The sequence below is a fragment of the Coffea arabica genome, chromosome 2e (assembly GCF_036785885.1).
Source record: "Coffea arabica cultivar ET-39 chromosome 2e, Coffea Arabica ET-39 HiFi, whole genome shotgun sequence".
NCBI lineage: Eukaryota > Viridiplantae > Streptophyta > Magnoliopsida > Gentianales > Rubiaceae > Coffea > Coffea arabica.
The window spans coordinates 3577382-3592544 of NC_092313.1; the positions used below are offsets into that span (position 1 = coordinate 3577382).

General features: G+C 37.7%; 1 protein-coding gene across 1 annotated transcript; it reads right to left on the bottom strand.

Annotated features, from left to right (window-relative positions):
* Nucleotides 1–230: 230 nt before the first annotated feature.
* On the bottom strand, nucleotides 231–5088 carry LOC113730198 (uncharacterized). Its single transcript, XM_027254721.2, has 2 exons — nucleotides 1968–5088; nucleotides 231–857 (listed from the first exon to the last, which is right to left on the bottom strand). The coding sequence occupies exons 1-2, from the start codon at nucleotides 4639–4641 to the stop codon at nucleotides 421–423; spliced, it is 3111 nt and encodes a 1036-aa protein (XP_027110522.1). The 5' UTR covers nucleotides 4642–5088; the 3' UTR covers nucleotides 231–420.
* Nucleotides 5089–15163: the final 10075 nt, after the last annotated feature.

A 15163-nucleotide genomic window follows, 5' to 3' on the forward strand; every position in this document is an offset into this window, starting at 1 on the left:
TTACATCGTCTAAATTTGAATTTGAATATAAGATTTTTTGTTTATACATGACGTGTATTTAGAACCGTTGGGGAACAATATGTCCATATGTTTCCGGTGGAGAGAGGTGGTGATGCTTAAGCTGCTTCAGCGGTGCTTTCATTTGTTTCTTCAAGCCTCTCCGGTACCTGAATTTATCACCAATAGCGATTCAACAAAAACTCAATCCATCCCTCATCAAGGGTTCGATGTTTATGAAATTTGCACGCATATATTAAGAACCATTTAACAAGCTTAATGTGCGAGTCACGGCAAGTGATAGAATCAGAACACTTGGAAGTGGAAATAAGAGGGAAAAAAAATTGACTTTCCTATACCAATCCCCACAATCAAAATTAGAAAAGTGAAAAAAAAAACCCCAAAAAAAAAATCCCAATCCTATTAACATTCAATTATAGGTGCCGGCTTTTGTGCCAAAGGAATAGCATCGCAAGCGGTGCCATTTTCTTCGCCGCCGCCGCCGCCTCCAGTTACGCCGCCTCCGGGCAGTTTCCTCTTCGGCTTGGCCTCTTGCAGCATTGATACTACATCCCTCATAGTTGGACGGTCAGCCGGATTTCGACTGGTGCAGATCAATGCAATTCTTAGCACTAGCATCATTTCCTCCCTCACGGAGGCACACGACGCACCAGCATTTTTGTCCAGAATGTCAAGAAAACCATTTTTACTCTTAACCTTAGACCTCACCCAATCTACTATACTATTCCCATCCCCAAATTCTGCATCCACAGATCTTTTCCCGGTCAAGATTTCCAATAACACCACGCCGTAGCTATAAATATCACTCTTCTCATCGACTTGCAGCGTGTAAGCATATTCTGCAAAAACAAATCCACCAACTTCAGAGAGATCCATTGCAAAAAAAAAATACAAATGAACGCTGAAAATTTGAAAAGGAACAAGCTGGAAAAGCATGGCAGGATTTTAGCCTCAACCGCCCAAAGCATTTGACTTTGGATTCTCGTCAAGGCATGTACTAGCATTAAGCATGTTTATCAGACATCATGAAACAAACTTGAAGAGGTGGGACCAATTGACGAGAGAAAAGTGAAAACTAAAAGCAAAAGGGGTCTTCACGCCTAATAGTGCGCTATGGGGAAGAGCAGTAAATCACGGCGAGAAACATCCGAAAAGATAAAGATTGGGGCATTGGAGCAGAGAGTACAGTGCACAACATAATGCCTCCTGCCTCCTCTGATTTGATTGTACGGGTAAAGCTCGGCAATTTCAGATCCATGGCGACCAACTATTATCCCTAGACCATCCTGGTAGTTATCACTAGGCTAACTTTAATGTGTCTTGCTTCAAGTAAGAAACTATTGAATTTGATGAATTTTTTTTTTTTTTTCATATATACGTGCACAATGGTTTGATTATATTTTGAATGGGTAATTTTCAAAAGAAACATTTTTTTTTTAGTCCACTTACACGAATTTTTTATACACCACGAAAAGGGCAGGTAGCATCTGACAAAAATCCATAACGAAAACTTAACATGTCCACTAATCCACTAAATTGACTTGCACCACATAACAATAATGTGCGCAAGACATGGCACTACCACGACCATGGGCACGCAAGAGGAAAGGGCAAAAGGCGTCTCTCGTCACCCAACAGAAGGTACAAAACCGACATGACGACACAACTACGGATATTCCCTACTGGCAGCGAATGAAGCAGGCTCCCAATTCTTAGTTTAAGGAACATTTATTTTAGTTACTTCCTTCCAACTACTACTGGATCTTGATTGAACCAACATACTTTACGCAAACCAAAAAGGGCAAAAAAAAAACAACTATTAGAGCTGCACCTAGTGGCAGTGAAAGATTGGAAATTGACTTTATAACATCACGTTTGGCAATGAAATTAAACCCCAAAATCATAACTTTCGCAGCAGCAAATCAGAGCAAAAGATGACAAGAACGTACCTGGAGCAATGTAACCGTAAGACCCAGCGATCACGGACATTGATTCATCACTCTGGATCAACTTAGCCACTCCAAAATCGGCCACCCGAGCCTCCATCTCGCTATCCAAAAGTATGTTACTGGGCTTCAAGTCGCGGTGGACGATCACCGGATCACAGTCATGATGCAGATAAGAAATCCCTTGAGCCACGCCCAAAGCAATCTTGTACCTGGTGAGCCAGTCTGCCACCAAATTTTGATCCTTATTTTTGCCATGCAACAAATCATCCAAGCTCCCATTGGGCATGTACTCGTACAACAGCATGGTACATTCGTTGTTGCTGCAACATCCCAGCAATCTCACGATGTTCCGGTGCCGCACGTTCCCCAACACATCAACCTCGGCCAAAACTCCTCTCCTCTTCCTGATCGTCTCCTTGTGCTTCCCCCATAGCTTCTTCACCGCTATGATCTCGCCACCTGGCATTTCCGCCTTGTACACCGTCCCCGTGGACCCCATTCCTATGATCTTGTCCGTCATGGTCAAGCACTCCAACACATCCTCAGCCGTGAAGTTCAATCTCTGGAATGCAGTTAGTTTCCACGGCCCGACTTCCCTGTCTCCGGCGAATCTCCTTCTGTAATTGGCATGAAAACACCGACTGGCCGCGATTAGAACGAACAATCCCATCCCAAAAGCAGCGGCCATGATCCAAACTATTGCACCGGCCGTCTTCTTGGGTTGCTGCCTGACCTCAACGGCTCCATCCGCGAGTCCATCGGTCCGGCAAGGCTTTTTGATGACCCCACCGCAAAGCCCTTCATTGCCAGTGAAGGACGACGGATGCAGGCTAGTGAAGACGGAGCCCGAGGAGGGTACAGGACCAGTGAGCTGGTTGTAAGAAACGTTGAAGTTCTCCAGAGTACTGCAGTTGCCGAAATTCGACGGAATTGCTCCAGTAAGAAAATTGTGAGACAAATCCACGTCCGTAATGGAGGGAAGTGTTGATATTTCCCAAGGAATAATCCCTGTTAACGAATTTTTACGCAAATTCAAATGTATGAGCTTTTCACAGTGATCGATATCCCACGGGATGCTTCCAGTCAGATTGTTTCCTTCTAGCTCAATCTTGTACAAGCTTCGACAGCCTTTGAAATCCGGAATTGTACCAATGACGTCTGCAAAGCTAGCTGACAATATCTGTAAGGCTGGTGCGCTCCAGATATTATTCGGCAACTCAGAATCAAACGAATTTTCCGATATATTCAAGTACTCTAACTTGACGGCATTCCCTAAATCTTTGGGAATCGGCCCAGTGAAGTTATTCCTGCTGATGTCCATGAATGTAAAGTTCGGCAGGAAACCGAAACCTGACGGTATTGAGCCGTTGAGTTGGTTGTTTTGAAGCCGAACACGATTCAAGGCTGTGCAATTTGCTAGACTTGAAGGAAGCTCGCCCACGAATTGGTTGGAGAAGAGGATGAGCTTGACGAGACTGTTGCTTAGGCAAAGACTTGGCGGGATGGGACCCGAGAGCGAATTTGAAGAGACGTCTAGCTTTTGTAGCTTTGCATTTGAGCCTAACTTCTGAGGTAGAATTCCGGTGAGTGAGTTGTTCCATAAACCCAAGATTTCAAGGCCAGGAAGCTCACCAATTCCTTGGGGGATTTCACCTGTTAAGTTGTTACCCATCAACTGCAACTGGGTAATCTCTTTTAATCCTGAAAACGAGACCGGGATCGTGCCTGTGAGGTTATTATCTGACAAATCAAGTATCTTCAGTGATGTCAACTGAGCCAAACTTTCTGGTATGGCGCCCGTAAAATGGTTCCTGAAGAGCAGCACCGTTTCTATTTTTGTCAGGTTACCTAGCTCAGCTGGAATCTCACCTGAAAGATTAGCTGTCGAGATGTCAAGATATACTAAATTCGCTAAGTTGCCCAGATGAGAAGGAAGCCCACCGCTGTAGCCATTGTATCCCACCTCCATATGCTCCAGCTGATTCAAGAAACCTAATTCATTTGGAATTGGACCGGTCAGATTATTTCCAGCTAAATGCATAAACTTCAGCCTAGGAATCCTTCCATAACTCGCGGGTATCGGGCCTTCGAAGTAGCTTCCCCCAAGGTTGAGGTACTCAAGATACCTGAGATGAATGGTTTCATTTGGCAAAGGGCCGATGAAGCTGTTGCTGTAGGCATTCAGGTGGGTGAGGGACCTGAGCCTGGATATGCCAGGTGGGAATGTTGAATTGAAGTAGTTGTGACTAATGTCAAGCGTTCTAAGAAAAGGGAAATCAAATATGGACAGCGGTAGAGTGCCGTCAAATGCGTTTCCGCTCAAATTCAAATGATGCAGGTGGGAAATGTATGTGATATCGGCCGGAATGATGCCTGAGAGGTTGCGCCTGGAGAGATCAAGGGTCGTAACTTGATTGGTTTTCTTGTCACATTTGATACCCGACCACGTACACCATACTGGAAATTCAGGTTTGGAGAAGGTTGGTGCGGGGTCCCAGTCCTGGAAGGTGTTGAGAGGGTCTTTAAGAGAAGACTTGAGAGAAAGAAGGGAGATGAGTTGCAAAGGAAGAGCTGGGCTGACGGCAGAAATGACCGGAGAAATTTGAAGAAGAGCAACGATTATCAGTAGTGCTAAAAACTTCGGTCTGAGGAAGAGAGAATGGTGTTGGTTCATGGTTGTGGGATTGAAGGAGCAGTGGCGGTGATAAAGGTTGATGAGAGGTTGGCTTTGCTAAGAGATAGGGTAAATTTAAGGGTCGAAAGGCTTTGATGGCTAGAGTAGCTTTTTTGGAGTGCAGGGAGCAGAGGGTGGTGTTTCATGATGACGATGATTAGTTTCTTCAGTGGGTTTTGTTTGGTACGAAGAGAGAGAAGAAAGGAAGAAACTACTACTATTGCTACTGCTACCACAACTGTTGTTTCTTCTTCTTCCTCTCCTTCTACAAGAACTTTTGGTACTAAAAGTTCTGTTTGTAGCTCCCATCATCAAAACAGTTTCTCTACAAAACTCTACACATATCAGTTTACGACACTACTCTAGCTCCTTCCTCCTCTTAGTATGTATTTTGTGAGTTTAAGGACTGATTTTCTTGATTGTTCTGTTGCTTCTTTTGCGCGCTCTCTCTCTCTCAACTTTGTCTGCTATATAAGACTCCCAGCTATACTTTTGGTTTTCTTGGATTTCTTTCCGCTTTTCTTTTATTTCCGCTTTTCATCATTCCTTGTTTCCTTTATCTTTCGCCAGCAGAATGTTGATGATATATTTAGACAGTGAGGGCAATGTTCCGTCGCAGGATCCGAGAAAGTGATCTCAATTTCCCTCCAATTATACCAAAACTGTTACGCTTTGATCAATTGCTTGCTTACTTATTCTCTTTTTCTTTTTCGGGTTTTCCTTCTCTTTTTTTTTTTTTCTGTTGGAGATAGAGAGTGCTTCATGTGACAGCAGGTCGTGGAGGACCGCCCCCATCAAACAGAGAATTACGCAAATCAGCCCATCCTTCTTTTCATCATCAGAATCATTGGACTAGAGAAGTGTGATTATACTAATTTGCCAGGTGCCTTGCAAATATCTTGCCCATGATTGGCCAAGTTAATCATCTTAATTTCTACGCTACGGCAATTGTATTACTTGAAACCGGCAATTAGGAAGAGACACCGAGAAAATACCGCCGCTGCAGCGGCTGGAACTGGCATAACAACTCTGACAATGTCGTCCAACAGGGAAAAAGTAATAATGGTAAGATTATACTTACATAATAATAATGTGCAATAAGACTTTAATGGGCAAACGTATATAAATGAAAGTCAACTTAAACAATAAGTAATTAAGGATATTAATTCGTTAGTAGTGTTTGATTCGATCTTCAAGCCCTCTCCTTTCTCTTCCCTCGTAAGATTTGGATTCTCTCGCGAAGAGCACAACAAATAAAGGTGGGTGATTGTTGGTGAAAGTAAACAGCCGGCAGCAATTGAAGACCCGAGGGATTCATAGGCAACAGCAACAGGCATGCATGAAGATGGAAAATCTTTCTAGGGGACGTAATAATGGAGATGCACAAGAACAGCTACCACAGTTCTGTATTTACTTCGTTTCTTCTCGAAGGAGTAAATCTTTTTGTGTACTATTGAGGGCTTAAGCTCTTGAACATTTAACGACTGCAAAGCGGCCAGATGATTCAATAAACATTTTTATTTTTTCCCGGCCAGATGATTCAATGACGCTGAAGCACTTTGCCGGCGAGTACGAGAACATATGACATGATAGCAGTAGTGCTACAATTATGGCTGCCAAGTATTAAATTCTTGTCGCTTCATTGTCAGTTTTGACTTCTATAGCTCATGAATGATGACCATTTCCTTTGTATCATTAATGTCTCCAAAGTAGTATTATCCTAGAAAAAAGAACAAGCTTTAGAGACAATCATTCTCAATTTCCCTCAAGCTTTAGACGCTTTAAATAATCCTGCGTTGCACATTTTGATGATTTGTAATTTTCGCATTGGGACGAGTGGAATGCTGTTCTCATAGTTTTCATTGCAAAATGGAAGTTACTAAAAAAATTTTAGAAATCAAATACTACTCTGCTTCTTACATGAACAAATGACAAAGATAGTAAGCGCTCAAATACCCACTGTATTTTTTTGTTAAATAAAGGTCGTTTGACAAATGAATTTTTTTGGTGTTTATTTAAAGCTCTAGTATAATTAATTGTAAAGGTTGTAGGAAAAATTTTAAAATAAAAAACTTTTGTCTTTTCTTTTTCTTTCTTTCTTTTTTCTTTTTTTCCTCTCTTCTTCTTCTTCTTCTTTCCCCCTCCCACGCCAGAAGAACCAGCGCCAAACACGGAAATTTTTTTTTTTCTCTCTCCCTCATCCGCCAGAAGAACTAGCGCCAAACATGAATTTTTGTTTTTTTTGCTTTATCTCTCTCCCTCTCCTCCCTCCACCGCCACCTTCCCCCTCCCCCTGGCTGCAATCTGGTCGCGAGACCAGATCGGGCAGAGGGGAAGGGAAGGGTGGCGGGAAAGGGAGGAGAGGGGGGAGAGGGAGAAAGAAAAGTCACAAAAAAAGGTGGCCGGCACCGGTGCCGGCGACAAAGGTGGTGGAGGGTTGAGGTGGAAGAAGAAAGGACGGAGGGAAATTTTTTGTGTGTTTTACATATTTTGAAGTGTGTAAGTTAAAAATTTTGAGAAATTTTTTGAGAGTACTATTGGTAAATAAAATTGTTAAAAAATTGGTAGGAGACAAATTTGGGCAAAAATTCATTTGCCAAACAGGCCAAAGTACACTTCAAATATTGGGAAGTTTTTCAAATAAGCAATTTTGCCAAATGAAGGCATTTTTTTCCTTTTTATTTGTTTAGGACTATTCAAAGCATTATTCTCCTCTCCCCCCTCCCCCGGGCCGCGGCCCGCGGGGAACTCCCTCTAGTAGGATTAGAAACTTGCTTGAGAAGTCCTCCAGTTTTGCATGTATCACCCACACTACTATGAATTGTCACGAAGCCGCAAAAAAAAAAAGCCCTAGACGAACAAACGTATAAAAAGATCAAATTAAAAAGCAAAGCGGTTCGTGATCAGACGCCAATCAGCAATGAGCAACAAAAGTTAATTGGAGTTTGGATAATATTAGCATAAAAATAATAAAAGATGAGTATGTACCAAAGGTTCCGTCCTTCCTAGCTCCGAAAGAACTAACAACAGAAAAGCTTTCGTCTGGACTTACGCAAAGTGGCAATAATATCTGTTTCTATGTCAGCGAAGAACAAAACAAATGAAGGCCAACTAGTAATTAATTAAATGATTCAAACATTGGCAAGAAAGAAAAGTGGGGAGATAAAATAAAGCTTAAATTAATAGAACTAAGGGGGAAATTAAGAAAGCCTGTTGCATTGGTAAAGGATGCAAAGTGCACAGGTCTAGTCTTCTTCCCTATGAGTACGAGCCTTTCTTGGATGAATTTATTGTTAGTGCCTACCACAAAGTAATTTGACAGTAGCTCCCTTTCTCCATTCGCATGATGATCGGGATCCCATCCCCACCCACAGCCGAAATGGCACTCTTCCCACACCAGACCAGGGTTTGAATAACAGTAGCAGAGGCAGAGCTGTATCATTTTGCATGGCGTCATACAGACAATAATAATTAATATTTCCGTTTACTTTTTCTCATCACTTCTTGGGGGCCATTGCACAGAGATTTTTTTTTTCTAAAAAGGAGTATCCATGAAAAATCACGAAAAATGCAATCCAAACACAAGTCAAATTTCTCGTCTTGGCAATTAGGGCAACTCAAAAAGTGATTTCGTAAGACATTTGGATTGTGAATTTTTACAGAAGAATTCTTCTGGCATATTTCGTTAGGAGTATTTTTTTTTTTATCTCAACATACATAATATCATTATAATTATTGGCAGCAGAGGAAGTTATTTTAATACATATCAAAATATGTATCAACAAACACTCAATAATTTTATTAGTTCAAAATTTAATAATGATAATAATATCATGCCGTAACTTTTACTCTCTACCTCACAACACAAATGTCTCTTAGATAACTCGACAACTGAAATTTCTCGAGTAGCCTCTCGAGCTTTCTCTTCAAGAAGTAGCGTTCATAGACTAATTAGCCGAGTAATTAAAAAGCCTAAACAAATTCGGATTTGAACTCGACACTTATGCTTCAACCGACAAAAGAAAGGTGACTTGCCAAATTAATTTGCAGGACTAGACACTTGGACCACTAAGATATATTATGGTAACTAACTAATACTACTATCATGCTCGTACTAATTTGACAACGACGCTAACTTGATTCCTATGAAAACTAAAATAACTTTTAACAACCTAATTAATTTGGCAACTAACAAAAACACTTTTGACTTTGATGCATATGTTAGATTATCAATCAAGTTTTGTTTAATTTTTCTAATATTGCATTCCTTAAATCAAACTCTTCAATGTTATCTTCTCCAATGCCATAACGAGTTTGAATGTTAATTTTTCTAATATTGCCTTCCTTAAATCAAACTCTTCAATGTTATCTTCTCCAATGCCATAACGAGTTTGAATCTCCGTATAGAAAACTCAGTCGCTATATAAATGATATGAAACACTAACTTGCGATTAATTTTTTAATTTCATCTTCACATGTAGTAGTGGACCAAACTTATACTTCTTGAATCATGTCTTGGCTTCATCATTTTTATTGAGAAATTCAAACATATTCACTTATTCTCGATTGAACACTTCAAAATTAATTCATCTATATCATCAATAAAATCTTTCAAAACCACAAAATCATAGTCACCATCACTAAATTTTTCACCATCAACAAAATTTTGCTTTAATTTGTCCACTTGAACAATCTCATCCATTAAAGCAGTATCAAATTATTCAATTAGATTGTTCACTCCACAATTGTTCTCAACCAATTCAACTATTTGATTTTCTTATTCAAATAACTCATCAATTCTCGTAAAATCAAGAATTTTACCTCATCACGATCTTGAATCACGTCATTAATTTCACTAATAATTTTGTTTTCTTATGAAATTTGTTTTTGAATCACAATTTCTTCATCTTGAAATGCAAACCCGATTAGAATTCACTGAGTAGGTGTTGTTATTCACATCAAACCATTCAGGTTCATGACCAAACCAACCCAATGAACTCCTGCGTATTCACAAATCACAGTAAAACAAAGTTGCGAATTTTTTTTTTAACAAACCATGCAGAAAAGAATTCCCAATATAATGGCAATGAACAAATGTAAACAGGACTTTAAAATTATTAAGTCTCCCTTGCCATCTTTGTATATGTGAATTTTTTAAATACATGCAACTGGACTTTAAAATCGAGATAATGAAGTGCCTTGCGATTCAATTCTCCATTCCTTTCTAACTCTTTAATTGCAATGCTCGATGATTCTGCGCCTTTTGCAAGTTCCATGAACCCTATTTGCGCAATATCCTAGACTCCAATAACTCTAAAAAAAAATTCTCCTTCAATATACTCCAAGTCTCAAATTCATTCATTTTTACCACCAAAGATGAAAACCGTACAATATAGATAATATGGATCCACATTTCATTTATTAAAAAAATTCAATCAATTATGACCAATTTATGTTCTAATTTTTAACAATAAATTTTCTATTTTTGTGTCCTAATTTCGCGCACAAGCCATAGGATTGAAGTCCAAAACTCTGATAGCACTTATTGGCACAAAAAAAAAACACACACACACACACAAACATACAATGGAGTCTATTTTTAACACATATCAAAATGTGTAGGAAGAGAAGAAAAATAAATACACCAACAAACGCTCAATAATTTTATTATTTTAAAACTTGATAAGAATAATACCAAGTCGTAGCTTTTACTCTTTAACTCACAACACAAATAACTCGACAACTTGAATTTCTCAGATAGGTTATCAAGCTCTCTCATCAGGAAATAATCTGTCATCACTAGGAATATTTATAGACTAATTAGCGGATCAGTGAAGAATCTAAACAAATTTAGATTTGGACTCAAGACTTATGCTTAAAGTTAAACCGATAAAAGAAAGGTAAGTTACCGAGCTAATTTGCAGTACTAGAAACTTGGACTTTAATCGACTCAGATATATGGTAATTAACTAACGCCATCCTAGTACTAATTTGACAATGACACTAACTTGATTCTCATGGAAACTAAAACAACTTTTACCAACCTAATTAATTTGGCAGCTAACAAAAACACTTTGACGTTGACACATATGTTGGATTATCAATCAAGCTTAGTTTAATAATTTCAACAATAATACATCTTTCTCACAAAAACTTCACAAAATTGCAGCTTGAAGTAATGGGACAGTTAGGTATTGTTTGATAATCTAATTCAACACTTAAATTTCATGGATTCAGACCTTAATCTGTTTAGACGCGTTTGATAATAAAAAATTGAACATCTGAATTAATTTAAATAAAATTGAATTTTTAAAGCAAAACTTGCTTCTAAAAACAAGTGATAAGTTATTCATTTATCACTGAATATGATATACACTCAAATATATTTGATTTAATATTTAACAATTCAATAACTTAATAATTTCATACTTCAGTTTTCAAATTTCAATATTCATCTTCAATTTTTTCAAGCGTGCCCTTAGTTTGAATCATAGTTACTTGAACATCTTCATTGTAGTTAAATTACAACGCTCCCTACAACATCATTGCAGGTGAAATCAGAGGAGAACTCCATTGTACAAGTTTTAGGAAATTAAACAATCGTCTCAGTGGCGTTTATTACCATCTAGTCACCCCTTTAATCTCCGAACCCTCAAAATGTGAAAACTTCGTGGCTAGGGACTTACTGCAGCGATTGAATGAAAAGCATGCGGATCTCCCATAAATCGTCAGGCCGAAACTCAACTATGCACTCCGCTGTCTATTGACTCTATAATAAAGAATATGCGTTTAATCGATTCTTCCATCTTCTCAAGCAAGAAAGTAAAGCCATTTAAGAGAGGCCTACCATCAAAACTGGCCGAAAGTAGAGTCGCCTTCTTCTCGTCTGTCGAACGAGAATAAATAACGCCCGTAATAACTACTTTTTTTTTTTTGTCAGACTTTTTCAAGTTAGCAATTAAACCTAATCCCAAAGTTAACCTCAAAAGCCGCAACTCTTGAGGCAACCTTGGGGACTTAACTACCCAACCCTCAAACCCCTTAGAAGGGATGTGGGACAACGGGAAGGTTAGTAGGGAAGCCTCTACTAGGCCTTAACTAAGAACCCACTTACCCCAGAATTCCCCCCTCCCCCGACTTACGTCTTTTGTCTCTTTTTGTCAGACTTTTTCAAGTTAGCAATTAAACCTAATCCCAAAGTTAACCTCAAAAGCCGGCAACTCTTGAGGCAACCTTGGGGACTTAACTACCCAACCCTCAAACCCCTTAGAAGCGATGTGGGACAACGGGAAGGTTAGTAGGGAAGCCTCTACTAGGCCTTAACTAAGAACCCACTTACCCCAGCCGTAATAACTACTTGAGTAAATGCAAATGCGTCTTGTGATTGTGAGCAACGCTCCCGCCCCAAAAAAAAAAAAAAAAAAAAAAAGAAAGGGATAGGAGTCAAAACCAACTGTCACTAGAGTAGTTGGTCATCACATGTTTTTGTGGAGCGAAAATCTTGCCTCTTATTATGTCGTCATTAATGTGACTTCTCTTAAATTCATATAGATGCATAATGCATCCGTGTAATCCAATATTGATTTAATCTCCATCAATTTCCTTTAATTCAATTGGATCACCTCTTTAAAATATATTAGAATAAGAGGAGAAACACTTGGGTCAATAGGTTAGAAAAAAGATAGCAAGGCGGCCGGAGGCTGCTAATTAAGGATGCGAATCTCCTGCGGTTAGCAAGAGGCGCACCATCCAGCGGAGTGGCTGACTGATTTTGAAATGAACGATCAAAATTGAATTGGATTACAATAACCCGATATTGAACTGCTCATTGGAGGGTCCGACTCCATTTGTAACCACTGAAGAACCGGATCCGCTAATTAACGGCTATAGAGATAACAGGGGCGGTAGAGCCCAAGGGACGAGGGTGGGCCAATCTTGATCATCCATAAGATGGGGTCCAACAGTATTTTGTCCCCTTAATACCCTTCAACCTCATCCAACACCTCATTGTCTGATTTGTCGTCAAGTGTGTCACACGTGGCCCATCACGCTTCGCTCGCGTGACCCGCTCTTGCGTGGTGATGATGTTGAGCGTGCCCACTGCACCCCACGCACGTATTTTCAAAATTTAAGAGTTTTAAGCTGTGGTGTTTTTTTAAATATGTGATTTATATGAAATAAAAATATGATTAAAAATAAATAAAAAAATTAAAGATAGAAACATTTGCAGTATTTATAAATTTAAGAGTTTTTTAATATTTTGATAAAAAAAACTTCCAATAAATCACAATCCAAACAAGAGCCAAGAATTTTGAAAATTTAAAGTTAGGGACATTTGCAGTATTTATAAATTATGGACAGTAAACTTCTTTCACAAGAAATAGAAAGCATTCGTCCTTCATTGCAAATACAATAATACTAGTAGGAATACCCGTGCTATGCACGGTGCTGATATTATTGAAAATAAAATAAAATGGTGAACAAATAAAGGTGAAAAAATTTTACCAATAAAATTAAAATATAATATCTGTTTAACAATAGTTTGAAATATAATAGAATGTATATATCATTCAAGAACCGTCTTTTTTCGGTTGTATGAGAAATTTTTTTATCATTGTATGAGAATTGTTAACAAAAAAATACAATAGTTAATATAGAATAGCATCAATATAATTTAATACAATTGTGTTGTAATCAAATGAAAAATACGCACCAATTGAATTGTTATTAGCACCCATAGTTAATGAAGCAATCCCTATATAAAAATATTTTGGTACATGTAGTAATTGGTAATCTATAAAATAAAATAAATTGCTAATCTATAAAATTGCTAAGTTGTCTATAAATAGCATCAATAGAATGTAATACAATTGTATTGTAATCGAACAATTGTAATACAATTGTATTGTATTGTATCTATAGTTGATTTAGCAAGATAGTGCAGCCAAAAAGTGAGTATGTAAGATGAGTATGACGATATAAGAAACTGTATATTTACCATGATCACGCAAAATTATTGGTGATGTGGATGCCTGGCGATCTTGAGGACAGTTAGATTTTTCATTTCTTTGATCTAGAAATAAAATTAATATTAAATTAAAAATCAATAGTTTATGTATTTATTTTATGTGTAAATAGTGATACATTGTATGAGAACTGTTAACCAAAAAAAATACAATAATTAATATAGAAATAGTATCAATAGAATTTAATAGAATTGCATTGTAATCAAATGAAAACAATTACAGAGAAGTGGTTACCTGAACTAAGGAATGCAGTTTTAAATGCTCAAAAGTGCATTGACGATTGCACATATGTCAGGGGTTTTGTAAGTTTTTTGCTCCTCTTGAATCATTTTCTTTTTTCTAATTGTAATATATTACTTGCAAGTGTTAAGTAGGACTTGGCTCTAACCTTTCGTTTAAGTACTTTAAGCAATGAATTATTTATTCCATGAGTTGAATTGTGCTGTTGCTAGATAGATGAATCACGTAGTTGTAATTGTCATTGTTGATAAAGAAAAGAAAGGCTAGAATGCAATTTTGCCGAAAGAATTTCTGACGAAATTAAAAATTAATCCAATTTTAATAATGGACGTATAGTGCCTTAGTTATTAGTAGTATCTGAATTGTTTTTCTCCAATTATAAACCATTTTTAATTATCAAAAAATCTTTTTTTTTATTTCATGCACGATCATTTTTTGAATAAAATTATGAAAATAACTATCGTAACACCTATTTTATGTGATAAATGTGCAATAAAAATAATTAAAAAAATTTCAGTAATACAAACAAATAAATTTTTATAATATACAATTTATGTTAGAAATAGTAGAACCTTCAATCATGAACCTATACCATCCGCAATTATATAAGCAAGCAATACCTTTTTATCTTTGCTTTACAGTGTAACAATAAGCAAACAACCGTTCATAAGATTTTGTAAAAAATTTTCAGAAATAATGGATGATCAGAAAATCAATGCAATATCATTCATGACAAAAAACAAAGCAAAAGCAAAACATACTTAAAAGGCAGAGGGGACTGATCTGAAAAATTAAGCCGGCCGCAAGAAGGTTGATTTCTGCTGGAGTCTCTGCACATAATATCTTCCACTACTGCTCACAAAAGAAACAAAATCAATACATTTACAAAATCGATAGAGAACCCAAAACAAATAAGAAACTGAGAGAGAGGGTGAGGGAATTAACTCGATAAGTTAATTAAGTCGATCAGTAAAAGAAGAATTTGTAGGAGTAATTGTAGGATGAATTAAGATAGTGGGATAGTGGGAGTGAGATAGTAGGAATATTGATTGGTGATAAGGTGATAGTGGGATAGTGGGAATATTGATTGGTGATAAGGTGGGTTATAACCCACTACTTTTTTACGTATTAAAATAAATATACAAAAATATGAGTTAAGATAGTGGGAGTATTGATTGGTGATAAGGTGATAGTGGGATAGTGGGAATATTGATTGGTGATAAGGTGGGTTATAACCCACTACTTTTTTATGTATT